Source organism: Photinus pyralis, unplaced genomic scaffold, assembly GCF_008802855.1.
Source record: "Photinus pyralis isolate 1611_PpyrPB1 unplaced genomic scaffold, Ppyr1.3 Ppyr1.4_LG10, whole genome shotgun sequence".
Taxonomy (NCBI): domain Eukaryota; kingdom Metazoa; phylum Arthropoda; class Insecta; order Coleoptera; family Lampyridae; genus Photinus; species Photinus pyralis.
This window is the reverse complement of record NW_022170250.1, coordinates 12902413-12930156: the sequence shown is the minus strand read 5'-3', so window position 1 is coordinate 12930156 and position 27744 is coordinate 12902413. Positions and strand designations below refer to the sequence as shown.

Below are 27744 nucleotides of genomic sequence, written 5' to 3'. Positions count from 1 at the left end.
AGTTTTGTACTTGATGCTGATGAAAAAATACGAAACCTTATTTCGAAAAACTTTCAAAAAAGTTCATTGAAGAACCTAATAAGTGGGTTCTCTCCCCCTTTTAGTTAGAACTCTAAGAGGTTGCACCCTACAAGAGGCATTCCTAGGTGACGCATACTCTAGGGATCAGGATGTCCGTCGCTAATGAAAACGGCGTCTGGTAGCAACCAAAGACACCATCGTGGACCAGCGCTACCTCCCAAAACCAGTGAGTGCATACCTACGCCTGGATCCCCGGGGCGCAAGTAGAACTGGAGAATATCCTGAAAAGGATCAAATGCTGGAGTTACAACCAGCAATTGGCGTGTGGTAGACAGGAAGGAGAACAAACTTTGACCAGACTCCTTGGAACAAGATGGGGGCCACTTGCAACCATCGACCCTACGTGAACTTCACCAGGGTGACGTTCAAACTCCTCCCCAAAACGTAGGTGACAAGCATAATTGAGTGCGAAGAGGCCACAGCAGCTGAGCGCCCTCGGGGAAACCACAACCAATTGTGCCCAACCATCACTTTTCAGTAGGTTTTTAATAGAGCAAAAACACGAGGGAGTGGGGTTCATACCAAACTACTGCCCTCACCGAATACAATAAGGGCATAAGAAAGTCAAAATGTAACTCGTGAAAGAGGTAGTGCGAGGAAATTGAACAAATTCCAGAAGGTGCCAGACCTCAAAGAGCTTTATACAAAGGAACAGAGGGTAGAATCGGTTCCTTGATACAAATTGAAGGGGGTTATACAAAGACCGCAAAGGAGACCTTGGAGCTTTTGCTCAATCAGGGCCACTGTCGTTTTATCAAACACCTGCACAAAATGGGACTGACCGACGCCCCTTATGCAAGGGTTGTGGTGAGGACCTCGTCATTTGCCAATATAAAGCATACACAAACGCAAGGGAACGCCTACTTGGAAATGGGAAAATTAGCCCTATCAAAATCCTGGTCTTTGGTAAAGATACAGCTATTCTTGAAGGGTAGACAATACGGGGGAACACAATAGACCAACTGTAGGACCACCTCTAGCACTATAAGAATAATAGAACCAAAGACCTGTCTGCGCCTAGGGGCAGCATCACAGTAGCCTCTCTAGCTGGAGAGGCCTTGATAAGTCCTTTACCATGTTGCATGTTCCAGTCCGATTGATTATGACTAGCCTTATATGGTCTTCAGGTGTCAAGAGTTTCCAAGGTTTTCCGTTTTCAAGACATTGTAACGGGTGGTCGCTTTAGAATTAAAAATGTGCAATTGTTTCGAATTTATATTTTGGTAAGCATACGAAAATTTACACATGTACCGCTTCATAGTGACCTTGAACAAAAATACGCCTGGCGATATCGGGCCAAATCAAGCAAACGCATTGCGGCAAGCGAGCGCGACAGAAATGCGGGTTTTTCTATTGGTTTAAAGGGGTACGCGAGTGGCGATTGTTTTGCCCGATTGTAACAAAGTTCATATTAAACCTCGGGAACTAGAAATGAATCTTTGTGTTTGATGACATACGGTAAAGATGTTAAAGACAATTAATTATGAATTTTCCTTCTGTCAAAATTAGCATGACTCATCACGAAAAAGCTGACTATCAATGATAAAAATATCTTAGATAGCCAACCTAGTCCTCGAGTCTTAAGGTTTTCAAATTCTCCACCTTTAATATCTCCAAGGTTTTCGAGACCTGCATGGGTTTCTGTTGCCCGCAGATCCTTTGTGCGGGTTATCAATGCACCAATAAGATCTTCAGGATACTCAGCACCTGGCCATCCACGGTTTAGAAACACAAAGCGTTCTACTTATAGCATTTTTAAAGTTTCCTGGTATAAATAAATATTTTTTTTATTGTGTAATATATAAACAAACAAAATACTGTACTAACATTTCTCTACTATGGTGCTTATTCTATGTATTAAATGTATCCAAGACATCACATTCACCTACGGTAACCCTGTGCATAGCCATCTCCGATATACCGTGATAATGTACAAAGGCGGCCCCGAGTACGAAAACGTGAAAAATCTGATGAGAGTGTAGCCAAATGTCGAACTTGCCCGGCCAGAATCGCTCGGGAATCCGAAGCGCGTACAGCACGGCTCCGGTTATGTACAGCACGCCCATGAGCAGCAGCAGGCCGAGATTTTTCAAGCTCAAATGATTCGACCATCCCTCCGAGATGCCGTAGTGAATGGCGGGCGCGATTCCGCTCAGTCCGAACGTCATGAAGACGCCGGCGCGAAACGTCCTCCACGCCGGCTCCGAGAACTTGTCCCAGAGGCTGACGGTGATGCTCAGCAGGCCGAGCACGCTCACCGCCGACAGGTATATGACCTTCCGATTGAAATGGCAATAGAAACCGTAGTACACCCACGGCACGAACGAGCCCATTATCAGCAGCGATATTCCGCAATAGTCCAGCTTCGAGAACAGGTTCGCGATCAGTCTCGAGTGGCAGTTCACCGTGTGAAATATGAAAGAGAATCCGAGGCAGAATATCGCGCCCATGAAGAACGCGCCGAACACGAGCTTCTCTTGAAATTGTATGTCGGTCCCTGTGAAGCAGAGGAAAAATGTCGCCGTACCTGTAAAGAGATCGTGTATATTCACAAATTCGACTTGGATGATGGGCGTACGATGTGTGTAGGTAAGTGGCGAAAAGCTTGGTGAGATTATGAAGCGGGTGATGGGCGATGATAAGAAAAAAACACTCACACCAACCATTTTATTAAACCCACAGGAAGTGGTAGACCATAGATTTGCTCTACCATTTAACCAATTCAGAACTTCCTCCTATTTATAAGTATTTACAACCGAAAATCATCGCCTTTGGGTTTTGTGGTGACCCATACACAATCGTTTTGTTGATTAGACGCTGTAAAAGTACGCTTTTGATCTGGACTTGTTGGAATCTTGACAGTCATCAAATGTTTTTCCCAGAATCTGACTTTGGAAGATTGTCTTTCTTGCTCTGTTACTTTGACATAGTCCTTCCTCAATGTAGCGGACGTGTTCAGCAACTTTTACAAGGAAGCCTCCATTTCGAGAGAACAGGAAGGTGTACCAATTATTGTCACACACCGGCTCACATATTTTCTCCGTCCTCTTCCAAGTTATATAATAGGAAGATACTTACTACCCAAAAAGGTAAACAAATAGCTACTCTAAACCTAAATGTTTGAGTCAGAATCAAAGAAAAGGTATTATGTATGGTCTCCTGATACAAATTGTTTTTCTAAGAATGTGCGTCATGTATATTATGTTCTCCTGACACAAACTTTTCTTCTTAAATTCTTGTATTTGGAGCACATAGATACTGGAAGAAGTAGATTCCTCACATATTATGCTTTAAAAATTGTTGTATCAGGAACCCATGCATGCATCTAACCAATCAGATGCAAAGAAACTTTGAAGTTTAGATCCACATTCCGAGATACTTCATGACACAAGACAAGACAATAGCAGTACAATGTTATACGACCACCATAGATTTGCTCTACCATTTAACCCGCCCGGCTTTCAGAAGGAAAGTAACACAAGTTTGTTCACAATTTTATTTCAACATGTAACATTATATATATACCAGTTCAGTTTATTTGATGGTCCTACGGGTTATCTTTGTTTAAAAAAAAGTATACTCTAATGTCGCCCTTAAAGTGCAACTAAGGAATACGTGTAACATGACCTAACGTAAATAAAATGGGTCGTCTTAACAACACACATATCACTTACATTAAAATGAGAAAAATCAAGTGTAAGTCGTAACACAAAATTTGTTTTAATAAATAAGCGTATCGGGTATCTCACATTGACCTACGGTTACCCTGTGCATGGCCATCTCCGATATGCCGTGAAAGTGCACGAAAGCGCCGCCCAGCACGAAAATGTGAAAGATCTGATGCGAATGTAACCAAATATCGAATTTGCCGGGGAAAAATCGCTCGGGCACTCGCAGCGCGTAGAGCACCGCACCGACAATGTACAGCAGGCCCATCAGCAGCAGCCAGCCGAGGCTCGTTTGGCTCATCTTATTCAGCCATCCCTCCATGATTCCATAGTGGATCGCCGGCACGATTCCGCTCAGTCCGAACGTCATGAAGACGCCGGCGCGAAACGGCCGCCACGCCGACTCGGAGAACTTATCCCAAAGGCTGACCATGATGCTCGTGATTCCCAACGCGCACACGCCCGACAGGTAAACGACCTTCGGCTTAAAGTGGCAATAGAATCCGTAATACAGCCAAGGCACGAACGATCCCATTATCAGCAGCGCTATGCCGCAGTAGTCCAGCTTCGAGAAGAGCTTGCCGACGAACTGCGAGTGGCAGTTCAGCGTGTGAAACATGAAGCTAAATCCGAGACATATAATGGCGCCCGCAAAGAACGCTCCAAAAACGACCTTTTCCTGCAGCTGTATTTCGACAGTCGGTCGCATTAGGAAATATGCGGCGATACCTGCAGCAATTACCAACCGTTTTAAAATGCGAGCGACGACGACCGTTTGCAGGTTTTGAGGTGTTTGCGGTTCCTCGCACTGTCAAAAGAGAACTACTTTTCGACTTGTACTTGAAATAGCATTCAAATTAGGTCCAAAAGGATTGAAATAAGGTATCATAAGATTGGAACAAGGTCATATACAAGCGAGAGAAGGTCCAAGAGGAGTAGGATTAGATATGTCATTTTGTGGATCGCAAAACAAAAGGCATAACAAGGTGTGAAGCAGGAGGAGTCGATTACCTATTACAGGGGACTTCCAGGACACTTGCTTTTGAGAAAGGGTCATCAAATATCTCTTTCAGCCCTTAGAGCTCCATGGTGATTGTTCTATGTTAAAAAAATGTACCACCGGGGGGTTTGAAACACCCCCCCCCCAACTCACAGAATGAATCAATTACCTTCTCCCAAAAACTATCATGACAGTTGTCATCAAATCTCCCCCTCCCCGGTACTACTCACCACCAAAACATTCAGCTCTAGAGCTCCATGGTCATTGTTCTATACATTTTGGAAAAAAAGGACCACAGGGGGTTTGGAACACCCCCCAGCTCACAGAATGAATCAATTACCTTCTCCCAAAAACTATCATGACAGTTGTCATCAAATATTCGCCTTCCCTGTACTACTCTCCCCCAAAACATTCAGCTCTTAGAGCTTCATGGTGATTGTTCTATACATTTTGAAAAAAATGTACCACAGGGGGTTTGGAACACCCCCCAGCTCACAGAATGGATCAATTACCTTCTCCCAAAACCTATCATGACAGTTGTCATCAAATCTCCCCCTCCCCGGTACTACTCTCCCCCAAAACATTCAGCTCTTAGAGTTCCATGGTGATTGTTCTATACCGGAAGGTCTGGGGGGGTATTCCAATACTGCCCAGCACACCGAAACCCGAAAACTACCATGACAGTAGTCACCAAATCTCTCTTTGCTAGGGAGATCCCCCAGAGCTACATTCAGCTCTTACAAATTTCAGAATGGGAGAGCTGAACGTTGTGAGGCACATACGAATGAAAGGTCTTATGGAAGTGAAATGAGGTGTAAAAGGATTGGATCACAAAACAAAAGGCATAGCAAGTCTGAGGTGAGAAGCTGCGATGTAAGTCGAAAACTAGTTACTTTGACAGTTACAAAATGAGTTTCACATGCAACACGAAGCGTAAGCGGTAAGCGACCAAGAGAGAGACACCTACTCACCTATAAACGCCACGCAGCCCAACAGATGGGTCCATATATTCGCCGTCTCCGTGTGCAGTCTGAAGATACTGCGAAAGCACGCACGAAAACTAGGCAGTGGCGGTCGATGACCGTGCGTTAAAAAATCGTTATCTTGTAACCAATCGGGTAACTTATTAAAGTGACAAACGTTCCAACTAACTTGAATTAATCTCCTAACTACGTGTTCGGCCTGGCCGGCCGCGTTCTGCGCTAGCGTCGTTATGTCGAGCTCGTCACCTAAAACCGAACGGGTTCGTTGAACCGGAGGCGCACACCGGGGACTTACCTAAAACTGCCGCCTTAAGCACGTCGCTCATCTCCGTCTCGAGCACGTTCTCGTCTTCGGGCGTCGACGGCAGCGGGCAGCCGATACAGTCCTCCTCGACCAGCGAGTTGGCGTCGTCGTCGAGGAGATCCTTTATTTCCGAGGTGATCGAGGCGCTGTCCGGATCCCAAATGCGTCTACGTCGCAGCATGACGTCGTTGGAACCGCCGGCGATCTCGTCGAACGAGTCCGCGGTGTTTTCGGCGTCGCTGTAGTGCGACATGCTCTAAAGAAATGGGGCCTATCGTGAGATTTGGTCGGGCGTACATCGACCGTTCTACTTACGGATTGGACTTCTATTTTATTTCCAAATTCATTGACTAGTACATACTTCTTAAGTTTAAAGCGTTAAAAAAATACAATTTCTCCTCTACTGTAATTTTGTTAATTGAATTAGGTATGAATTGAACAGCTGGTCGTTGACAGTTAAAGGCGGCGTTGCCACGTCAGGGCCAAGTGTGCTTTGTTAACCAGTGGCGCCGGTGCCCCAATAGTTTAAGGGGTGCAAAATCAGGAACACAACAGATTTCAGGTATATCGTCATGGGTGACGTTAAAGCATTTCCAACATTTCGTCCTGATGATTTATTTTGCCTTTGTGCCATAACTTTTGATTGAGAAGTCTGATCGAAAAAGTACGAATCGTTTTGGATTCTACGCACAAAAATTAATAAGAAAAAGTGTTTTCCCGAGAAATTTTGGTGTAGTCGATTTTTGGTAAAAAAGGCCTTTTTTTTGGTCCGAAAAAAAAATTGTCTCAGATCGTCCGGGAAAAACATTTTCTTATAGAATGTGGATTGTAGAATCCACAATTTCAAACAGTTCCAAGATTGGGCTACTAGATCAAAAGTTACAGCCCTTTGAATTTTCTTTCGAAATTGGTTTCTACTTGTTCTACTTCTACAACTATCATAAGAATTTCGTGCGCTAGCATACCCGCCCCTAGTGGTACGTATTCTGTAAAAACGTTCATCCCCGAGCAAAGGAACAACTGAGTTTTCCTTTCCTACAAAGTATATGACGTACCCCACAGGTTTCTGGTGTTATACGTTCTATGGATCCCTGTCAAAAATGTTAATATGATGTACGGTGGTAAAAGCACTAAATATTGTGGGGGCGAATGAAGAACCAGGAGGTCTGAAATTCCCAGTTTTTCATGTCCTACAAAGTATATGCCGTAGGGGTAGGCCCCACAGTAGACTGACTGCTTCGACGATGTGATTTCTAAACTAATGTACTTACCCTTTCAGAAGTCACATTTCGATCGCAAAAGTGCAGCGCCATTTCCTCCTCTGCATTACAGATTAATGTACTAATTGAAAACCAAAAATAATCTGAATTTTGTCTCAGGGGGTGCTATCAGACACCTTCCCCTGTATTGAATGAGATATGGCAACGTCGACTTCAACTTTCACCATAAATAAATCAAAATGGCCGATTTTAAATGGCGCCCATTGTTTATTTTCTTGCGAATGTCGATTGATCTTTACCCTTCCGTTTAATTACAAATTACAACGTGGTGCTGTGCGAAAACTTCATGTACTAAAATTAGCAACAATGAACAATGTGACTGAATAATTATATCGTAGTTAGTAACAAATTCGTAAATAAAAATTGAAGCCAAACGTGCCAATTACTATAATCGCATTATTTGCCCTTTTATAATCTCCTTACATAATATGCGCTCGTAATCTGTTATTCGCCGTTATCTTATCATTTAATGCGTAATGCTGCTCGATTGATCCTTGCAGAGACCATGGCACGACGTCGTCGAAAGCACAAGGTAAGAGAGCAAGTCGTTTTCGGTGCGTACTAATCTAATTTTAGGTTCAGCCCGTCGAGGAGGAGAATGACTTCCTCAGTTTCGCCCACAGCGCCGCCGATCAGGCCGAGCAGGTCGTGCGGAAGATAATCCAGGCGAGCTGGAACGTCTGTCACTTTAACATGCTGCCGCACTGGCTCCAGGACAACGACTACTTGAAGCACGGCCATCGACCGCCGCTGCCCAGCTTTCGGGATTGTTTCAAGAGCATATTTCGCATCCACACCGAGACCGGCAACATCTGGACTCATCTGATCGGATGCATCGCGTTTATTTGTAAGTCATACTTCTACATCTCGTGATTTATGTTCTCCTGGTATAACAAATTCTGAACCACAAGTTGCTTTTGAGGATGATGCATATCGGTATCAGGAACTCAGAAATGCAAAAATTTATGTTCTCCTGCTACCAGAAAATCCTGAGTAATTGTAAGTACTAGGAGATCAGAAATACAAAAAGCAAAAAAGACACGTTTCTTACATATTGTCTTATTGATACAAAGTTGTTGTATCAGGATAGCAGAAGCGTTCTGACATTGTGTTCTTCATTTACAGGCATCGGCGCATACTTCCTCGTCCATCCCACCCTGGAGATACAGCTACAGGAGAAACTTCTATTCGGGATATTCTTCGTCGGCGCAATCGTCTGCCTCGGTTTTTCGTTTGCCTTTCACACGGTCTGCTGCCATTCCGAGTTCGTGAGCCTTCTGTTCTCCAAGCTCGATTACTGCGGCATCTCTCTACTAATCATGTGCTCCAACGTGCCGTGGCTCTACTACGGCTTCTACTGTCACTTTCACCCGAAGGTGATCTACCTGATCGCCGTGTGCGTGCTCGGCGTCGCGACGATCCTGATCAGTTTCCTAGAGAAATTCTCGGTCCCCGAGTGGCGAACGTTTCGCGCCGGCCTCTTCATATGCTTCGGACTGAGCGGGATAATTCCGGCCATCCACTACGGCTTCTTGGAGGGTTGGTTTAACAGCGTCAGTTTGAAGAGTCTCGCCTGGCTGTTCCTGATGGGGCTGCTTTATATCGCCGGCGCCGTGCTATACGCCCTACGCATACCCGAGAGGTTTTTTCCGGGGAAGTTCGACATATGGCTGCATTCGCATCAAATTTTTCACTTGTTTGTCATTAGTGGGGCCCTGGTGCATTTCCGCGGCATAACCGAATTGGCTTTGCACAGGGTTTCGTTTGCGCAATGCGATTTAGCTAATGCACTTATAGTTTGAATGTTTATACGTTTGCTGGTGGCTTTTCGCGATGTTCCTGAATTGTACTGCGAAAAGTTAACAAAGCAAGCCGTTTGTTGTATTATATCACATATTTTATGAAATCTATTTTGATATTTATCTGGTGTTAAGTTTGGATGTGGAGTGTTTAATAAAGATTTATATTTTTAGTACTTATTTCCATCAAAGGACATGCGGCGTTTAGTCGTTTTTTCAGTGAAATCCATTTTGATTGCAATGGCGCATTTCAGGACAATGAAGAGTGTCCAGAACTGTCTTGATACTATTCAGACATTTTTTAAGGCTTTTCAGGGCTACCAGGAGAACATAATAGTCGAGGAGGTTTTTTTCCATCACCCACAAAAATACTTCGAAGTCAAATTTCGTTTAAAATTTTTCCAATTTGGTATCAGGAGGTTATAATGTGTGAGGAGGTGTATCAGCTCCTAATACACGAAGTGCAAATCAGAAAATTCTTTTAAAATTTTGTCTGGCTACCAGGAGAACATAATAGTTGAGGAGGTCTTTTTCCATCACCCACTAAAATATTTCGAAACCAAATTTCGTTTAAAATTTTTCCAATTTGGTATCAGGAGGTTATAATTTGTGAGGAGGTGTATCAGCTCCTAATACACGAAGTGCCAATCAGAAAATTATTTTAAAATTTTGTCTGGCTACCAGGGGAACATAATAGTCGAGGAGGTCTTTTCCCATCACCTACTAATATATTTCGAAACCAAATTTCGTTTTAAATCTTTCCCAATTTGGTATCAGGAGGTTATAATGTGCGAGGAGGTGTTTCAGCTCCTAATACACGAAGTGCCAATCAGAAAATTCTTTTAAAATTTTGTCTGGCTACCAGGAGAACATAACAGTCGAGGAGGTCTTTTCCCATCACCCACAAAAATATTTCGAAGCCAAATTTCGTTTTAAATCTTGTCCAATTTGGTATCAGGAGGTTATAATGTGCGAGGAGGTGTTTTAGCTCCTAATACACGAAGTGCCAATTAGATAATTCTTTTAAAATTCTGCCTGTCTACCACGAGAACATAATGGTTGAGGAGGTCTTTTCCCATCACCCACTAAAATATTTCGAAACCAAATTTCGTTTTAAGTCTTTTCCAATTTGGTATCAGGAGGTTATAATGTGCGAGAAGGTGTTTCAGCTCTTAATACGCGAGGGGACAATCAGAAAATTCTTTTAAAATTTTATCTGGCTACCAGGAGAACATAATAGTCGAGGAGGTACTTTCCCATCAACCACAAAAATATTTCGAAACCAAATTTGGTTTTAAGTAAATCTTTTCCAATTTGGTATCAGGAGGTTATAATGTGCGAGGAGGTGTTTCAGCTCCTAATACACGAAGTGCCAATTAGAGAATTCTTGTAAAATTTTGCCTGGCTATCAGGAGAACATAATGGTTGAGGAGGTCTTTTCCCATCACCCACAAAAATATTTCGAAACCAAATTTCGTTTTAAATCTTTTCCAATTTGGTATCAGGAGGTTATAATGTGCGAGGAGGTGTTTCAGCTCCTAATACACGAGGGGATAATCAGAAAAATCTTTTAAAATTTTGTCTGGCTTCCAGGAGAACATAATAGTGGAGGAGGCATTTTCCCATCACCCACAAAAATATTTCGAAGCCAAATTTCGTTTTAATTTTCCAATTTGGTATCAGGAGATTATAATGTGCGAGGAGGTGTTTCAGCTCCTAATACACGAGGGACAATCAGAAAATTCTTTTAAAATTTTGTCTGGCTACCAGGAGAAACATAATAGTCGAGGAGGTCTTTTCCCATCACCCACAAAAATATTTCGAAGACCAAATTTCGTTTTAAACCTTTTCCAATTTGGTATCAGGAGGTTATAATGTGCGAGGAGGTGTTTAAGCTCCTAATACGCGAGGGGACAATCAGAAAATTCTTTTAAAATTTTGTCTGGCTACCAGGAGAACATAATAGTCGAGGAGGTCTTTTCCCATCACCCACAAAAATATTTCGAAACCAAATTTCGTTTTAAATCTTTTCCAATTTGGTATCAGGAGGTTATAATGTGCGAGGACGTGTTTCAGCTCCTAATACACGAGGGGACAATCAGAAAATTCTTTTAAAATTTTGTCTGGCTACCAGGAGAACATAAAAGTCGAGGAGGTCTTTTCCCATCACCCACAAAAATACTTCGAAGCCAAATTTCGTTTAAAATTTTTCCAATTTGGTATCAGAGCTAGGGAGTTATAATGTGCGAGGAGGCGTTTCAGCTCCTAATACGCGAGGGGCCAATCAGAAAATTCTTTTAAAATTTTGTCTGGCTACCAGGAGAACATAACAGTCGAGGAGGTCTTTTCCCATCACTCATAAAAATATTTTAAGCCAAATTTCGTTTTAAATTTTTCCAATTTGGTATCAGGAGGTTATAATGTGCGAGGAGGTGTTTCAGCTCCTAATACACGAAGTGCCAATTAGAGAATTCTTGTAAAATTTTGCCTGGCTACCAGGAGAACATAATGGTTGAGGAGGTCTTTTCTCATCACCCACTAAAATATTTCGGAACCAAATTTCGTTTTAAATCTTTTCCAATTTGGTATCAGGAGGTTATAATGTGCGAGGAGGTGTTTCTTTTCCTAATACTACACCTGTTGCTGATCGACAAACATTTGTAAAATGTATCTGGCCACTAGGAGAACATAATATACGAAGAGGTTTTTTTCTAGCTCTGTCAGAATTATTTCAAAGCTTTCATTCGCTTCAAAAATTTGTCAATTCTGTATCAGGATCATATAAGTGCGAGGAGGTGTTTCTTTTCCTAATACTACACCTGCTACTTGTCGATAAACTTATGCAAAAGGTGTCGTGCTACTAGGAGAACATAATGTACGAAGAGGTCTTTTCTGTCTCTGTTAGAATTATTTCAAAGCTTTCATTCGCTTTAAAAATTTGCCAATTCTGTATCAGGATCACATAAGTGCGAGGAGGTGTTCTTTTCCAAATACTACACCTGTTACTTGTCGACAAACTTATGCAAAAGGTGTCGTGCTACTAGGAGATCATGATGTACGAAGAGGTTTTTTTCTATCTCTGTCAGAATTATTTCAAAGCTTTGATTCGATTTAAAAATTTGCTATTCTGTATCAGGATCATATGATGTGCGAGGAGGTCTTCCTTTTCCTAATACTACACCTGTTACTTGTCGGCAAACTTATGTAAAAGGTGTTTGGCTACTAGGAGAACATAATGTACGAAGAGGTCTTTTCTATCTTTGTCAGAATTATTTCAAAACTTTCAAACGATTTAAAAATTTGCTATTCTGTATCAGGATCATATGATGTGCGAGGAGGTGTTCCTTTTCCTAATACTACACCTGTTACTTGTCGGCAAACTTATGTAAAAGTGTCGGGTTACTAGGAGAACATAATGTACGAAGTGGTCTTTTTCTATCTCTGTCAGAATTATTTCAAAGCTTTTAAAAATTTGCCATTCTGCATCAGGATCATATGAGTGCGAGGAGGTGTTTCTTTTCCTAATACTACACCTGTTCTTTGTCCTCAAACTTATGTAAATGGTTTCTTTATTACTACTAGGAGAACATAATGAAGGAAGAGGTCCTTTTCTTTCTCTAAGAGAATTATCTTAAAAGTTTTATTTCGATTTAAATATATGTCAATACTGTATCAGGAACACATCAGGAGGTTTTTCTGTTCCTAATACTCGTAGTATTTGCTGGCGAGATATAAAACAACATTTATGGTTTTTTATTTATTTAATTCTTAAGTAGGTAATCAGACAGCTTCTATACAATATGACCGTTTCAGTGCACCTACTGATCGCTCTTTATGTGAGTAACCGATCTAAGTCATAAGGCACATCAGTACAACAACCCGCAAAATGAATACACATTCAAAAATTGTTTCCTATCATAGAGGCAAAGCACAAGATTAACACTAGGAGCTATAAGGACTATTCACTAATTCGTTCATTGTACAACGGACTTGCTTCAAATTTTCTAACAGCGCCTCAACCGTCCCACGTGAAAGAAACATAGAGTGTTCCTTTTCATCAACAGTAATTCGCAAGTTCGTCAACTGAGTTGTACCATCCACTTCTACTGACGCACCCTGTAGCTTATTCACTGAAAAGAGCCTGTTTAATGTCAGCAGAGGAATCTCGAGGCTTACCGGTCAATGAGGCGCTCCTCAACTGGTTCACCAAGGCGGTACCGTACTCGTCCATCACCTTTTTAAAGGACATACTGTGCTCCCGAGGTAAACCCAGTTGCTGCAGCTCTGTAAATAACACGCCGTGATCGCAGTTGTATCGCGCCGTCGACGAGATAATAAACGAGACGCAGGCGATGCACGCCTTAAGATTGATATCGGAATCTGAAAAGTGAAGTGCCGCCAACTGCCGAGACGAACAGCGCCCACTCACCCAGCTTGGACTCTGAGAACAGCTTCTCCGCTTTGGCCATCTAAAAACAAGGCGATGAAAACGCGTAACTAAAAACGATTGCGCCTACCTCGATAGATGAGTCGATTATTCCCTGGGCGACGATCTGACCGAGCAGCTTCAGCTTGACCGATGAGAGACGGGACAGCGCGTTGATTTCGGCGAGGACCCAGTCGGGGCAGTCGCCGTTGCCGCAAAATCGGAATCGCTTCAAAATCGTCTTCGTTAAAGTAAAATTTCCTTAAAAAACTTACCATTTTCAAGATTTTGATTGAATGTGTCAAATTGTACCACAAAGTAGGTCTTATGTCCAAGGCGAAATTTGTTAGAACTACTTATTGTACCATGGAACTACTAATACCACCGCCAATTGAAATGTACTATAGATCATTGAAAATACACCCACCTTGATAGCATTTACCTGGCGTATAGGCAACACATCATACTCGACAATCTACAATTCTACGGACTTCTCGCGCAAAATGGCAGAAAGGATCATTGAAAAGAGAAATGACCGCACAAATGGGGGGATAAGTTGTCACCGTACTAATACCGATTCCAGAGAGGACGGCCCACAGAGGACCCGCTGCCCCAGAACGTAGATTTGCGAGATTCAAGACGTACGAGGAGAACCAGAGCGAGTTATGCTTGGTGGCGTCTTAAAACGTACACAACGCGGGAGTGCCACAGGGGTTGGTCCTCGGGTCGCTGCTGAAACCGGTGGTTCCCATCATGTCGAGTACACCGGAAGATTGGAACCTGTCTATTCGAGCCACCTCCCGTCTCCCGAGCGAAAATGCTTCGGCGAGCCCTTGAGGATTTCGTAAAGATATCCTACTCTCTGAGGATTCACACAGTAGATGTGTCTACAACCTTTTACCTCTTCGAAACAAAAGGTACCTATTTGAAAAGACAGTGCATCATCAAAGAATCTTAAGGAACCAAAAGTTCCCTTGAGGGAAGCCTTGCACCCTGAATACCCCTTGAGAACCCTAGGTTTATGAATGAAATTACTATCCGGGATCCGTTACCTTCCGACTAAATACAGAATAGACATTTTTTGGCTTAAGCAAAATATCTGATTGCCAGAAATGAATAAAACGAATTTAATTACTCAACGACCAAATTTCTTGTTTGGCAAGCACTACAACACTTCCTGGTACAAATACGAACACAAACAAGGAAGTAACCAATGCAATGCAGTGCGCCCTTGCAGACCACGCAAATATAATGATGATTGCGCGCATCCTTCTCTCATATATACATTTCCCAATCAGAATTTAACACAGTTTCGCAATGAAGGTGCTGAAATCGACGTTTATTTTGCTGCTGGCATTCATTTTACGTAAGCTGTCTTTTGTAAGTAAGTTTAATCTGGACATATTTTAATTTTAGACACAACATGTCACCCTTTCCACCCGAAATCGGACCTGGTGCACAAAGGTCACAAGAAAATAGCGCCGAAGCACGACCCGTTGCATGTTCGGACGGATATCAAGAAGAAATTACGCACCCTCACGACCGGTAAAAGCAAATTAGCGGAGGAAGCTCAGGCCCGCTTGGAGGTGATCCGCAAGCAGCTGCAGGAGCTGATGGAACGAAAAGTTCCGCCGAAGTCGAAGGTGAGCAAGGTCGCGCACGAAGTGAAGAATGTCGAGAAGAAGAAGCGATGGTACAAACTGAAGAAGGACATGAAACGGGTTCTGTCGCGCGCAAGTATAGTTGGCGAGTCGCGTACCAAAGAAGTCGAAACTACCTCCTCCACCACGGAGAAGTCTGTCATCCTTCAACCTGAAGATTTGTACTCGTGATTAAATATATCTAAGTTTGTACATTATAACTCCTGTTATTGTTTCCTTGGCTAATCAGGAGCATTTTTTCGAACCTCATGATGGTGTTTGCATCAGAAGAACGTCTTTATGGGGGCTCTTAGCATACGAAAACTTGATGGTTTCTTTCCAAAACTTAGCAATGAGGGTGCTAAGTAAAATACAGAAGAAATTATGGAGTAGAGCAATAAAAGTATTCATTTTGGAAAGCAGCCATTTACTTAAGAAGTATAGGCAACACACAATACACTACTGCTTCAACTCCATTTAATTTTGTGGCACGTTACATTTTAATTCCTAGGTTTTAGATGTCTTTTAAAACTTTGATGGATCATATGAAATGTGTGCATAGTCACATTTAAACAAACTATCAAAAGTTTGTGAGTTACATTTTAAATTGTTCCACGTTTGGTGTATGGGTGCTGGTAGGAAAGTCCTGTAATCGCAAAGTTCACATTTAAATTTCGTTAGTTGCCTGACCTGAATTATATGACCAATTTGTTATATTTAATTTAAAATTACACTGTGAGAACTTAATTAAATTATAATAAATGACACAACACCGAATGGATGTACATTAGTCGCAGTTCACCACAAATTAAAACTTTTAGCTGTAATTATAGGGCGTGTTCGTTTATTCAGTGTACAATCGAAAGAATTACAGGTAACAGGTAGCATTCGTTCATGCATCAAAGTTAGAAACAAGCACGCTCGAGTAGGTTTATGCTGTTACACAAATGATAGCAAGAGGTGTGTAATCACCGAATTAATACTGAACAGAATCAGTAAATAAGCGAACACGCCAACACATTTAAAGCAAACCGCTTCCAAGGATTTTAAATGTGACCGGTGTGATTATGCAACAATTATCAAACTTTAATATTTGTTGCATAATCACACAGGGCACATTTAAAAGCCTTGGAAGCGATTTGTGTTAAATGTATTTTTAAATACGATTTATGATCCGGCCACATGTTAGACTGTCTTCACCGGATTGTGCTTCGTAATTATACAGCACACATTTAAAGCTCACTTTATTCTTTGTTGCATAATCACACTGGTCACATTTGCAGCAGTGGTCCTCATCCTTAGTGAAAGCGCTAACAGTCACTGCCAGATAAATTAAAAACATATACATCTATTTCTCGGTTGCGATTGAACTTTTAAAAATCGAGAGCTGGAACATTCGCTTTATTGTATAACAGAAGTGGTAAGGTTAGCATGGTACTTACAATGTATTGTGGAAGTTCATTAATTTACCATCTGCACCAAAAAAACGTGGACATCTACTCACCACCATCCTAAGTCAAACCTGACCTACCTACTTTAAATGAAAATCAAGGGTTTTGAGGTTATTTTCCGCATGCTGTGGCTAGTGAGCCGACAATTAAACCCAGTATTGCCAGATCTACTGTTTTGGACCTCGATCTACTACTAACAAACTTTTGATTTAGAAGTCTGATCGAAAAAGTACGAATCGTTTTGGATTCTACGCACCAAAATTAATAAGAAAAAGTGTTTTTCCGAGAAATTTTGGTGTAGTCGATTTTTGGTAAAAAAGGAAGGTTGTACACTGCCTTTTTTTTTGGTCCGAAAAAAAAATTGTCTCAGATCGTCCGGGAAAAAACATTTTCTTATAGAATGTGGATTGTAGAATCCACAATTTCAAACAGTTCCAAGATTGGGCTACTAGATCAAAAGTTACAGCCCTTTGAATTGTCTTTCGAAATTAGTTTCTAGTCCATAACTTTTGATCGAGAAGTCTGATCGAAAAAGTACGAATCGTTTTGAATTCTACGCACCAAAATTAATACGAAAAAGTGTTTTCACGAGAAATTTTGGTGTAGTCGATTTTTGGTAAAAAAGGAAGGTTGTACACAGCCTTTTTTTTTGGTCCGAACAAAACATTGTCTTAGATCGTCCGGGAAAAAACATTTTCTTATAGAATGTGGATTGTAGAATTTACAATTTCAAACAGTTCCAAGATTGGGCTACTAGATCAAAAGTTACAGCCCTTTGAATTTTCTTTTGAAATTGGTTTCTAGTCCATAACTGTTGATTGAGAGGTCTGATCGAAAAAGATTAGATGTAGCCGAAGGTAGGTATGGAGTAGGTACTCCCTGCGATGTGTTCAATTAATTTTTTGTTTTCTGTTCTATAAAGTATTTAGAAATAGCGCCGTCCAATAAAGTGGCGACATCTCACAGCAAGATGTTCAGCTATCACATGAAAATGATCTAGGTAAGTCTAACATTTACCAAAGAGATGGCGCACATGTACCAATTGCTTAAACAAAATGTCATTTTCAAATACTGGATAATTGAAGTACAATTGCTCTACAAATCCTACAAGAGTTTGCACATTTTCAACTGCCCTTTAAGGAAAATTGAGTGGGACGTGGACGCCGTGGTTATTTAGTTAATAAGTTGAAATGTTCTTAAGTAGTTAGATACCCACGTGGCGGCATCTCATTGGAACTTGTTCAACTATTACAAGAAAATAATTTGGAAGTGTAGCGATTACCAAAGAGATGGCGCACGTGTACCAATTGCTTAAACAAAATATCATTTCCAAATACTGGATAATTGAAGTACAATTGCAGGTTGCACATTTTCAACTGTATTATATTATCTACTGGTTAAAGTTGACTATATATAATTTTTTTCCACAATTAAGACCGCATATTAAAAATATATAATAATGATTACTTGTTTTTAAATTTCTCCTCCTTCCGTTACGCTTTATCATAAATATCAGATCTTACTAACCAGGCAAACATATCCTTCGTGTAGGCGAATCAAGACTTACCTTTGATAAGGCGGACAAATTATTTTTCAACCATAATACGTGTACGGAGGGCGGGGGGCTAATTCCTTTCACTTGACCTGTATTGCAATTGCATTAATCATACTTTTTAGGACCAATTCATTACAGAGCTTGATCTTCCTAGCTGAAACCTCCACACTACTGTACTGCTTGTCCTGCTCCCCCAGTAATATTAATCTCCTTTTGAATTTTAGATACAAACTACACCAGTCTTAGAGCTCGACGACTCGTATGCTCATGCAATTGTTTTCAACTTAAAGGATAAACGTTTGAATGTTTAAACACGAAGGTAGGAGTCGAAATTTCCTTTTGTTTTGACATGTGCAATTTTAACAACTTAGTAAATGCATTGGACTTTTAAACCGGGGGCTGAATGTTTAAACACGAAGGTAGGAGTCGAAATTTCCTTTTGTTTTGACATGTGCAATTTTAACAACTTAGTAAATGCATTGGACTTTTAAACCGGGGGCTGAAAAATGCACACTTCACAACTTTTAACTTTTAATGTACAACAGAATTCAAAGGTTCTGCCTTAATACTGGCCAAATTAAGTCTATTGTCCAATTCTTCGTCAATTAACCCTATGATCGCCCTAAAAACGATTCGTGTGCATTTAATCATTAACGCGGACGGATACCTACACGTTATCGCCCCTTATGATATGTAAGCCCAACATGACCTGCTCGACGCCCGTCGCCGTCGAATACACGCGCTCGTGCGACTCGTCGAGGATGATGTTAATGGTCTGATCGAATCCTTTGAGAGTGCCCTGCGAACGTTACGAATTAAAAGGCGGTCATCTCGAGGGCATACTTACGATAAAGTTTCGGCCATCCGACGTGATTATTGCGACGGTATCTTATGGCGTTAAGGAGTTGCGCTTGCTGAAATCAATGGAAAAAGGATACGGTTCACGAAAACGTCTAAACCTGAAGACATCGCTTAACGTTTTTTAAACGAAAATCATAACCTCAATAACGGACGGTAAGGAGACACCTCCAGAGTCAACCGTTAAAGTTTTAGGTTATAATCGACTTTTTGAAGTATTGATTTGTTGGTAGAACTGACATATGAAAGTTATTTGTCATTTGCTAAACACCAAAATGAGCGAGTTAGTATGGGGAATAAAAAACGGTGACTTGGAGCAAGTGAAGGATATTATAGAGAAGAAGGTAGGCCGCTTACTCCCCCCCCCAAAGAACCCCATACATCTTCTAGTGTTTCAGGCTGTAAATGTTAACGAAGAAATCGATGGTCGTCCCCCGATACTCTACGCGGCGGACTACGGTCAAGCCGACGTTATAGAATATTTAATTACTTTAGGCGCAGATGTTAATGTAAGTACTCACGGTGTGTCGACAAATAAAGAGTAATTGTACGTTTCAGTCGAAAGATAAGCACGGGATCACCGCCATTCTGGCCGCGATTTGGGAAGGGCATAAAGACTGTGTTAAGCTATTATTAGAGAGGGTAAGTGTCTTCTACAGCCGTTTACGTGGTGCTTACCAGTTGTTTTAGGGTGCGAGAAGGGACGGTGTAGCACCTGACGGAACGACGTACGTAGACTCGGCTGAAAATACCGAGATCAAGCAGATGCTTCTTGCATAAACTTCGCTCGACTGCTGTTTAGGGTTAATTTTAATTTGTAATAAGCACTTAAGAGTATTAATCTGTCGATCAGCTTCCTTCCAGTAATATTTAATTTATAGAAGACATGTACTTTTATACAAATATAAAATCATAAATAAACACTCGTTAATCACTAAGGGGGAGGATTAAAGGAGGCGTCCTCGACACTCCTGCGACGCGCAGTAGCAGTATAGCACTTTGCCTGGGACGCTTCCTACGTCGTAATTGTAGTTCCACGTCAGTTCGGTTCCCGCTCGTATGTACGTTAACGCGAAGAATGCCACCCATGGGAAACGCAAATCGTGTGTGTCGACAAATACATTTTGTACAAAGACGTTCGGCGAACAGGAATGCTGAAATGGCGGTTTTTAGAAACTGTTGGTACTCGGTTTGTTGCTTACGTTCAGAAATCGACCAATGTTCCCTCGTATCTTGGCGTCCATAATGTAGACCGCCTCCTCTTTACCGAACATTTCACGTACCGATTTATACATGGACGGTTGAGAATCGTCGTCCATATTCGACTCGTCGGTAACATTAAACCGCGAAGGCTCGCGACAATCCTCCTCGTCGTCGCTCACGATTACGGTCTCCTCCTCGTCGTCTTTCGAGTTGGTTCGCTCGGCGTCTTCGGCTGTACGTTTCCGAAGTCGTTTCCTATCGGGATTTTTATTAAACAGGGCGTGTGATACGAATCGGGCCATACTTATAAGCGGAATTCGTTTGACCTTTCGGAACTAAAATCGGAGGCACAAAGTCCCGATCGTCCATGGTATTCTTGCCGAAGTCTTCGTCGGGCGACTCGTCCCCACTTTTACTACTCTCCTTGTCCTCCTCGTCGTCGTCCTCCATCGCGTCTTCCTCGTAATCCTCCTTCATCTTTTCGACGACCTCGATGTAATCCAGCTCGGCCAGATACTCGTCCCCCGCATTTTTGCCGCCCTGCCAAAAATGAGAGCTTTACAAATCGTCGGGATGTAGGAACGGGTTCTGTAATTCTGTTTGCAACTTGCCTAAACACACTTTAGTGCCGATTTCTGCTATTCTAGAATTTGGGGGGGGGGGGGGGGGTCCAATTTTTCATAGTGCTTAAAAAACGAGTTAATTTATAAATTAAGAGCTAAAATAAAAGGAGAAATCCTCAGGTTTCCTTGATATGGTTGCCACTATGCAATTTCAAAAGAGATAAGGCATACGAATGAGAATCATTCCCCCTAATTCGGTAGGAGGTGACTAATGTCCGTTTTTTCCATATGTGTATGTAGCTTTCACTTGAGATTAATATACAGTGCTTAAATAATTTGGGATATTGTAGGTATAGATTTTGTGTACGTGCTATGTAGCTCTTCACATGAATTTTATATTTTAACCATTCGCAGAAATTTCAAAATTCAATTATGATGCTACTGTTACGATACGTTTTGTTTAAGTGGGGGGGGGGGGCGCACTAGAAGCATCTGTAGTCAAAATTTCAAAGAAATAACTCAATAAATAAGAAATTTGGCATCTGCGCATGCCCATACATAATTTTTTTTACTGTGCCTTTACTAGAAGCATTTGTGGTTAAAAATTCAAAGAAATAACTCAATAAGTAAGAAAGTTGGCATTGCGCAGTCTGCGCAAAATATGGAGTTAAATGAACCTGATCGAAATGGGTAAATATAGACCATAACAGCTATCAATTAGCGAAAACCCGAAGTCTGTAGGTGGCCCAGGGGCCGAGATCTCGACGGAACGGACGGACAGACAGATGGACGTTGTGGTACGATAAAAAGCTACACATACCCCAAAGCGATAGCCTTACCCTAGCGGAATTTTCCACTACGACGAAATCTCAAGATATTGACGCCATTTCCAAACGCTACGGACGAAAACAGTATGGTAATTTTTGTATGTGATATCGCTAAAAAACCATTACGGTATAAAAATTGAAATTAGTACAATTAAGTTTCCTATTTTTCTTGTGTACTTTAACAAAACTGGGGAAGGTTCTTGGTTTTGGATTATTTATGGTTGTCATATTATAATTTTGGTTGATGAACTTACCCCCATTTAAGTACAAAATTTTCTTAGCATCCTAGAATGGAAGAGATCCCACAACTACTCTGTTAAAAATGCAATACGCCCAGTCAAGGCACAAACCTACCTCATTCGCCATCTGCTCCGTAAGTATCGACCCGGCGTAAATGCAGATGAAGGCGCCCTGCGGTATATCGTTGAGACAGCGTATGCCCCAACCCTTATTAATCGTCTTAAACACTTGCAGCTTCAACTGGAGGGGATTTTGAACGACGCGATTGAGGCAGGTCGCCGCGCACTTACACCTAGAATTGCACTCGTAGATACCGGTCGCGACCGGCTCCGGCAGTCGCCTGTACAAGTACCCGACATTGTCGGGCGATAGGTTCTTATTTATGTAGCGGAGTCCCTGCAGCGTCAGCTGCCAACACTGACACTTGAGCTTGTCCTCGCAGTCATCGGTGCAATCGCAGCCGCACAAGAATTCGGGATCCGTATTGAGATGGACGCCCTTCTTCGGTTCGCGCTTGTTCGAGTAATCGGAGAAGTTAATCGGGTTATTGTCGACGTAATTAACGATCGGAATCGTCACGATTTCGACACCTACAAAGCGGATCGTGTGAAAGATCGATTACCTTGCAGCAAGCCTACCGTTTGACATATCCTTGTTGACCGTTGCGTTGCGTTCGAGCACGAACTCGGCGAGACAGTGCACCCAGAAGTCGAAGTCGAAGAGGTCGACGGTCATCTCGCTCTGCGTCACCCGTAAGTATTTGTGCAACTCTTCCATGTTCCGTATGAAACGGCCGCACGGCGCCTTGTAGTTGATGTCCTTTTTGTTGCCTTTGTGTTTGAAAGAGACGCGATTCCACCCGCAGAGGAGAGGTTTCGATAGGGGATTGTAGCCGTTTAGCTTCTTGACGTCGTAGCTTAGCAGGGCTTTGCATTTGATCGAGCACACGTGCGGTTTGTATACGGTTTTGGTATTGACTTGAGCGCGAGGTGTAAAGTACTAAAAACAAAAGTAGTGAGAGAATATTCTGCATTAGGAGGGAAGAAGTGGAAAATGCAGCAACACATCAACAATTATCAGGAGATCAGAGATACGACAGCAATCATCTTATACTGTTCTACACATCCCCTATTGGCATACATTGCCAACAGATATGGGCACAGATGCAAACATACTGCAGATAGCTCGCATGCCAGAGGGAAATCGGGAAACATAAACTCTACTCTGGTAGCTAGCGCCAACTTACGTTTAAATTAATAGTTATCTTAGTTATGCAGTTTAGGTTTGAAACTCTACTTATGCTTCAAGGTAAAGCCAGCCCAGTAAGTGCTAATAGCACTACATATTTTGGGGGGAAAAATGTAGAAGCGGGGGGTATGGAGTACCCCCCAGCCATTCCCCTGGCACGCGAACCCCCCCCCCCAGAACAAAAAAGAAAGATCCAATGTATATTTCCTTACACATATCATAAAACTTTGGGGATGCAGACCCCCCCACCCCTCCAGAGCACCGATGCTACGTTCTTCCACACAAAAGTTCAGTAAATTATAAAAGCAGTGCACATTTTCAGAAAAAATGTAGAACCGAGGGGTGTGGGGGATATGGAAAACCCCCCAGCTATTCCCTCTGGCACGCGAAACCCCCCCAGAAAAAAAAAAGAAAGATTCAATGTATATTTCCTTACACATATCATAAAACTTTGGGGCCGTTGAAAGTATTGGGGGGTATTCCATAACCCCCCCAGACCACCTGTGCTACATTGTTCCACAAAAGTTCAGTGAGTGCTAAAAGCAATACACATTTTCAGGAAAAATGTAAAACCAGGGGTCTGGGGGGGATGGAATACCCCCCAGCCGTTCCCTCTGGCACGCGAAACCCCCCAGAAAAAAAAGAAAGATCGAATGTATATTTCCTTACACATATCATCAAACTTTGGGGACGCTAGGGAGTATTGGGGGGTATGTTATAACCCCCAGACCACCAGTGCTACGTTCTTTCCACTAAAGCTCAGTAAATTATAAAAGCAGTACATATTTTTTAGAAAAAATGTAGAAGGGGTCTGGGGGTATGGAATACCCCCAGCCGTTCCCTCTGGCACGCGAAACCCCCCCAGAAAAAAAAGAAAGATCGAATGTATATTTCCTTACACATATCATCAAACTTTGGGGACGCTAGGGAGTATTGGGGGGTATGTTATACCCCCCCAGACCACCAGTGCTACGTTCTTCCACTAAAGCTCAGTAAATTATAAAAGCAGTACATATTTTTAGAAAAAATGTAGAACCGGGGGGTCTGGGGGGTATGGAATACCCCCCAGCCCTTCCCTCTGGCACGCGAAACCCCCCCAGAAAAAAAAGAAAGATTGAATGTATATTTCCTTACACATATCATCAAACTTTGGGGACGCTAGGGAGTATTGGGGGGTATTTCATACCCCCCCAGACCACCAGTGTTACGTTCTTCCACTAAAGTTCAGTAAATTATAAAAGCAGTACACATTTTCAGGACAAATGTAAAACCGGGGGGTATCCATACCCCCCAGCCCTTCCCTCTGGCACACGAAACCCCCCCAGAAAAAAAAGAAAAATCCAATGTTTATTTCCTTACACATAAATCATAAAACCTTGGGGCGCGCTGGGGAGTTTTCCATAATCCACAGAGCTACGCTTTTCCACAAAACGTTCAGTAAGTGCTAAAAACAGTACACATTTTAGGGGAAAATGTAGAACTGGGGAGGCATTCCCTCTGGTGCGTGAAACCTCCCCCCCCCCTCAGGAAAGAAAAATCAAATGTTCATTTCATTGCACTACATTGTTGTTTTTGCGATAGGGTCATTAAATCTTATTTTTTTCTGAGGGGAGGGCAGTAACGAAGATGATGATGTATTACAGGGAACTGAGTCTCGGAATTTGGTACTCACAAGAGCCTAACCAAGACTCATCCAATGGTAACACATTCACCTTGATTGCACGACTATAGCGCGTTCGCACCTCCAAATGCAGTGTGGTCCTTATGGTACAGTACATGCTTGCCAAACGTGACATTGACAGCACAAGGAGATTATGTTTTGTTTTATTACTTCAATTTAATCATATGTCAATTTGACAACAATGCGTACAAACAAGGATAGTATTATTGAAGAATGACGCAAACTAGTAAAAGAGGCAATTAATTCATAAGACTGCATCTGGAGGTGCGAACGCGCTATAGGTAGTAATGGAGTTGTGATGTACAGGGTGGTTCGAAATTTTTGAAAAATCTCATTCTGAAAAAATTCAATGTGACGCGCCCCATAAGAACTAAGAAAGTATTATGAGAAAGAAATCTACATTATAATCTTGTTGGTGGATTTTAGTTTGGATTTCACTCACCAGATGGTGTGATGTGATGTGTACACTGTAATTTTCCAAAGGGAAATGGTACGGCTATACCACAAACGAACGGACTTATACTTACGACCACTTTACTTGGGGGTGGCGGCTGAAGCGATAGGGTGGGTTTCTCATTGGACGACACAGGTAAAAAGGGTACGGTTGGCGGAATCTTGCCATGCGGTACTGTCGCCCTGGCCGTACTCTTACGCGCGACGGACCTAACCCGTCCCGCCGAGCCGTTCGTGCCCGAATCCGCGTCCTACAAAACGCTTAAATGATCAAACTTGCCGATCTCTCGTTAAAATACAAACGTTTAGCTTCTGCAGAACGCGCGCCTTGTTTTGATGTCGGTTCGACGCAGCCTGCTCCTCCTTGAACATGGGATTCAGCCTGGTGGAGCCGCGATAGATCCATTCGATGCGATTGGAAGTCTCGAAGAACATCTTCACCAGCGAGCAGTCGATGGCCATGGCGGTCGCGAAGCACCATTTTCCGTTGTATTCCGTTCGGACGGTCTGGTCCTTGCGCAATCGTACCATCGGACGTTCCGGGTACGACTCGAGGTACTTCTTGATGAAAAGGCGCGAGTCGACGTGCATGTCCTCCCAAACGTCCTTGCTCGACTCGTAAATCAGGTGCACCATCTTGTGGTGAACGTACTGGGCGTAACCGTCGTCGAAGAAGATCAAATAGCGAAAGTCGTTACTGAAGGACAGCGGTTCGGCGATGATGCCCGGATAGTAGGACTCCTTCCTCATTTTCTTCACCTCGTTCGAGTACGTCTCGCGAAAGATCGCGATCACTCGCGTGCCGACCTCGAGCGTCACGGGACTTGGAAACGAGTACGCTATTTCCTTGCCGGTCACCAGACGATTAGTCGGATACTTGGATTGCTGCTTGTTCTCCATCGAGACGCAGTACATCACTTGGCTAACGGCCTGTCCATTGATAATCGTTCCCGGTTTGATGATATTTATTAGACGGACGCGTATCCAGGAGCCCATCTGCATGAAACGCACCGTATAATAATACTCGCCTGCAAACAAAAATGACTAAACGATTCCTAACGATTCCTCGTTTGATTTCGCTCACCAATTTTTAAGGGTGGTTTCTGCAGGGGACCTTTCGGAGGTAAATCGGCGGGCGGCAGTTTATATTTACCCCCGTCGCCGCCATCTTTAGTAGTCGAATCGCCGACGACTGGGCTATTCGACGCGCTACCCGGATCGTCCAGCTCCACATAGGAGATCGGTTTCGTTCGCCGCAGACTGCGCCTTTCGCTCTCGATGCTCTGCTGTTGCTCAGAGACGCTCGGCGATCTCGTAACCGTTCGCGCCGTGGGACAGTACACATCCCCGATGTCTAAAGGCGGTAGGTGATCGTACCGCACCTTAAACTCCGAGTACAAATTGTGATGAATCGTGTCCAACTGCTTGCGCACGTTGTGCAGCATCGTGTCGACCTCTTGAAATTGCGCTTTGATCTCGGCGCCGGTTTTCTTCAAAGCCACAACGGAGTTGTTGGTCTGCTCGGAAATCTTGTACTTCTCCATCGTTTCCCTCATGACGTTCTCCAGCTCCTTCTCTAAAAACTCCATCGTCTCCGCGTCAAAATACTCGGAGATCTCCTTGTCATTCTCGTCGTCGGAGTCGGAATCGTCGATCTCGACTAGATCGTGTCTGACGGGTATGTCGAGACCGATGAGAAGCTCGTCGTTTTTCAGCGCGACCGCCAGCTTGTCGAAGTGCAGCAGGGCGATGTCGTAACACTGCTTGCACACCTCCTGCTTTTTATTTTTCGAGGTCTTTACCCGATAGAACGTCAAACAGAAGAGGGGCGCGATGATCATATCCAGGCCGCTCTTGCACGAGTAGTTGATGCACTTGCTATTCACGCTCGCCGGTTTACGATCGACCAAGTCGATAACCTCGCACGTGTTAACTTCGGGCGAGGGCTGCGTCGCTTTCGGCTTTGCTCTGAGAGGCGTCCGAGTTGGCGTGTTCGGTTCTTCGTCGTCGTCTAAGATGACCACGTCGTCGTCCTCTATGGGTTTCGGGTCTTCGGTCGCTGCTGTGGTCTCGGCCGGTTTGGTGGGTTCCGACGGAACTGTGACAATTTCCACGTCGTCGTCCGGCTTGTGCTTCTCCACTTCTTCTTGGGGTGCAACGGGGGCGGTGATAGTCTCAGACGTTCTTCTGTTTTCGATTATGGTCGTACTGGGCACTGTTTCGTCGATGTCCATTTCCATGGTATCGTCCTCTTCCATTGGCTCGTCCGCTGAAATACACGCCTTTATTACACAGATCATCCAAATTACCCTTTACCTTCCATTATTCTTAATTTTTATTTGAAAAAGCTTAAAAAGATTCGAAAAGTGGGCAAATTACACAAAAACAAACAATGCCACTAAGGGTGGCCAACCTTAAATCCGCCGGGCATAAAAAATTAAAACTGGATTGGCTGTGGCTAAACTGTATTAGCAAAGTTAGCGC

The 27744-nt window shown here is 42.9% G+C and overlaps 7 protein-coding genes across 8 annotated transcripts; 3 read left to right on the top strand and 4 right to left on the bottom strand.

Annotated features, from left to right (window-relative positions):
* Nucleotides 1–1850: 1850 nt before the first annotated feature.
* LOC116161632 (adiponectin receptor protein-like) lies at nucleotides 1851–6511 on the bottom strand. 2 transcript variants are annotated; one of them, XM_031475052.1, is made up of 4 exons: nucleotides 6352–6511; nucleotides 6028–6292; nucleotides 5721–5978; nucleotides 1851–2608 (listed from the first exon to the last, which is right to left on the bottom strand). In XM_031475052.1, exons 2-4 carry the CDS (start codon nucleotides 6287–6289, stop codon nucleotides 1932–1934), a joined length of 1197 nt encoding a protein of 398 aa, XP_031330912.1. In that variant the 5' UTR covers nucleotides 6290–6292; nucleotides 6352–6511; the 3' UTR covers nucleotides 1851–1931. The 2 variants fall into 2 exon arrangements, with proteins under 2 accessions (XP_031330912.1, XP_031330913.1); XM_031475053.1 differs by lacking the exon at nucleotides 1851–2608 and adding an exon at nucleotides 3455–4478.
* A 985-nt stretch (nucleotides 6512–7496) lies between these two features.
* On the top strand, nucleotides 7497–9288 carry LOC116161891 (adiponectin receptor protein-like). The gene is made up of 3 exons (XM_031475373.1): nucleotides 7497–7848; nucleotides 7893–8163; nucleotides 8442–9288. The coding sequence occupies exons 1-3, from the start codon at nucleotides 7786–7788 to the stop codon at nucleotides 9116–9118; spliced, it is 1011 nt and encodes a 336-aa protein (XP_031331233.1). The 5' UTR covers nucleotides 7497–7785; the 3' UTR covers nucleotides 9119–9288.
* Nucleotides 9289–12857: 3569 nt separating this feature from the next.
* Nucleotides 12858–13957, bottom strand: LOC116161585 (COMM domain-containing protein 4). Its single transcript, XM_031474977.1, has 5 exons — nucleotides 13817–13957; nucleotides 13633–13770; nucleotides 13545–13584; nucleotides 13292–13495; nucleotides 12858–13245 (listed from the first exon to the last, which is right to left on the bottom strand). Exons 1-5 carry the CDS (start codon nucleotides 13817–13819, stop codon nucleotides 13058–13060), a joined length of 573 nt encoding a protein of 190 aa, XP_031330837.1. The 5' UTR covers nucleotides 13820–13957; the 3' UTR covers nucleotides 12858–13057.
* Nucleotides 13958–14771: 814 nt separating this feature from the next.
* LOC116161260 lies at nucleotides 14772–16133 on the top strand. The gene is made up of 2 exons (XM_031474557.1): nucleotides 14772–14907; nucleotides 14958–16133. Exons 1-2 carry the CDS (start codon nucleotides 14859–14861, stop codon nucleotides 15371–15373), a joined length of 465 nt encoding a protein of 154 aa, XP_031330417.1. The 5' UTR covers nucleotides 14772–14858; the 3' UTR covers nucleotides 15374–16133.
* A 2568-nt stretch (nucleotides 16134–18701) lies between these two features.
* LOC116161262 (U6 snRNA-associated Sm-like protein LSm8) lies at nucleotides 18702–19252 on the bottom strand. The gene is made up of 4 exons (XM_031474559.1): nucleotides 19126–19252; nucleotides 19035–19075; nucleotides 18859–18986; nucleotides 18702–18809 (listed from the first exon to the last, which is right to left on the bottom strand). Exons 1-4 carry the CDS (start codon nucleotides 19154–19156, stop codon nucleotides 18719–18721), a joined length of 291 nt encoding a protein of 96 aa, XP_031330419.1. The 5' UTR covers nucleotides 19157–19252; the 3' UTR covers nucleotides 18702–18718.
* LOC116161261 (myotrophin) lies at nucleotides 19250–19968 on the top strand. The gene is made up of 4 exons (XM_031474558.1): nucleotides 19250–19389; nucleotides 19444–19554; nucleotides 19604–19687; nucleotides 19736–19968. Exons 1-4 carry the CDS (start codon nucleotides 19288–19290, stop codon nucleotides 19823–19825), a joined length of 387 nt encoding a protein of 128 aa, XP_031330418.1. The 5' UTR covers nucleotides 19250–19287; the 3' UTR covers nucleotides 19826–19968.
* Nucleotides 19883–27680, bottom strand: LOC116161259 (histone-lysine N-methyltransferase eggless). The gene is made up of 9 exons (XM_031474556.1): nucleotides 27577–27680; nucleotides 26345–27529; nucleotides 25564–26288; nucleotides 25335–25511; nucleotides 22517–22877; nucleotides 21993–22468; nucleotides 20553–20788; nucleotides 20248–20503; nucleotides 19883–20199 (listed from the first exon to the last, which is right to left on the bottom strand). Exons 1-9 carry the CDS (start codon nucleotides 27581–27583, stop codon nucleotides 19993–19995), a joined length of 3630 nt encoding a protein of 1209 aa, XP_031330416.1. The 5' UTR covers nucleotides 27584–27680; the 3' UTR covers nucleotides 19883–19992.
* Nucleotides 27681–27744: the final 64 nt, after the last annotated feature.

Excerpts from the sequence above, each read along its gene's own strand:
- LOC116161891 (XM_031475373.1), top strand. The coding sequence starts at position 7,786 with ATGCGTAATGCTGCTCGATTGATCCTTGCAGAGACCATGGCACGACGT. Across the intron at positions 7,849-7,892 it reads GACGTCGTCGAAAGCACAAG|GTTCAGCCCGTCGAGGAGGA; the intron begins GTAAGAGAGCAA and ends ATCTAATTTTAG. Across the intron at positions 8,164-8,441 it reads CGGATGCATCGCGTTTATTT|GCATCGGCGCATACTTCCTC; the intron begins GTAAGTCATACT and ends CTTCATTTACAG.
- LOC116161585 (XM_031474977.1), bottom strand. Across the intron at positions 13,585-13,632 it reads TAATCGACTCATCTATCGAG|ATGGCCAAAGCGGAGAAGCT; the intron begins GTAGGCGCAATC and ends CCTTGTTTTTAG. Across the intron at positions 13,496-13,544 it reads GTTCTCAGAGTCCAAGCTGG|ATTCCGATATCAATCTTAAG; the intron begins GTGAGTGGGCGC and ends TTCACTTTTCAG.
- LOC116161262 (XM_031474559.1), bottom strand. The coding sequence starts at position 19,156 with ATGTCTTCAGGTTTAGACGTTTTCGTGAACC. Across the intron at positions 18,987-19,034 it reads CGGATGGCCGAAACTTTATC|GGCACTCTCAAAGGATTCGA; the intron begins GTAAGTATGCCC and ends TAACGTTCGCAG. Across the intron at positions 18,810-18,858 it reads ATCATAAGGGGCGATAACGT|GGCGATCATAGGGTTAATTG; the intron begins GTAGGTATCCGT and ends AATCGTTTTTAG.
- LOC116161261 (XM_031474558.1), top strand. The coding sequence starts at position 19,288 with ATGAAAGTTATTTGTCATTTGCTAAACACCAAAATGAGCGAGTTAGTA. Across the intron at positions 19,555-19,603 it reads CTTTAGGCGCAGATGTTAAT|TCGAAAGATAAGCACGGGAT; the intron begins GTAAGTACTCAC and ends TGTACGTTTCAG. Across the intron at positions 19,688-19,735 it reads TTAAGCTATTATTAGAGAGG|GGTGCGAGAAGGGACGGTGT; the intron begins GTAAGTGTCTTC and ends CAGTTGTTTTAG.
- LOC116161260 (XM_031474557.1), top strand. The coding sequence starts at position 14,859 with ATGAAGGTGCTGAAATCGACGTTTATTTTGCTGCTGGCATTCATTTTA. Across the intron at positions 14,908-14,957 it reads GCTGCTGGCATTCATTTTAC|ACACAACATGTCACCCTTTC; the intron begins GTAAGCTGTCTT and ends TTTTAATTTTAG.
- LOC116161259 (XM_031474556.1), bottom strand. Across the intron at positions 26,289-26,344 it reads GAAACCACCCTTAAAAATTG|GCGAGTATTATTATACGGTG; the intron begins GTGAGCGAAATC and ends TTTTGTTTGCAG. Across the intron at positions 22,469-22,516 it reads CAACAAGGATATGTCAAACG|GTGTCGAAATCGTGACGATT; the intron begins GTAGGCTTGCTG and ends TCCGCTTTGTAG.
- LOC116161632 (XM_031475052.1), bottom strand. The coding sequence starts at position 6,289 with ATGTCGCACTACAGCGACGCCGAAAACACCGCGGACTCGTTCGACGAG. Across the intron at positions 5,979-6,027 it reads GCTTAAGGCGGCAGTTTTAG|GTGACGAGCTCGACATAACG; the intron begins GTAAGTCCCCGG and ends GTTCGGTTTTAG. Across the intron at positions 2,609-5,720 it reads GGGCTGCGTGGCGTTTATAG|GTACGGCGACATTTTTCCTC; the intron begins GTGAGTAGGTGT and ends ATCTCTTTACAG.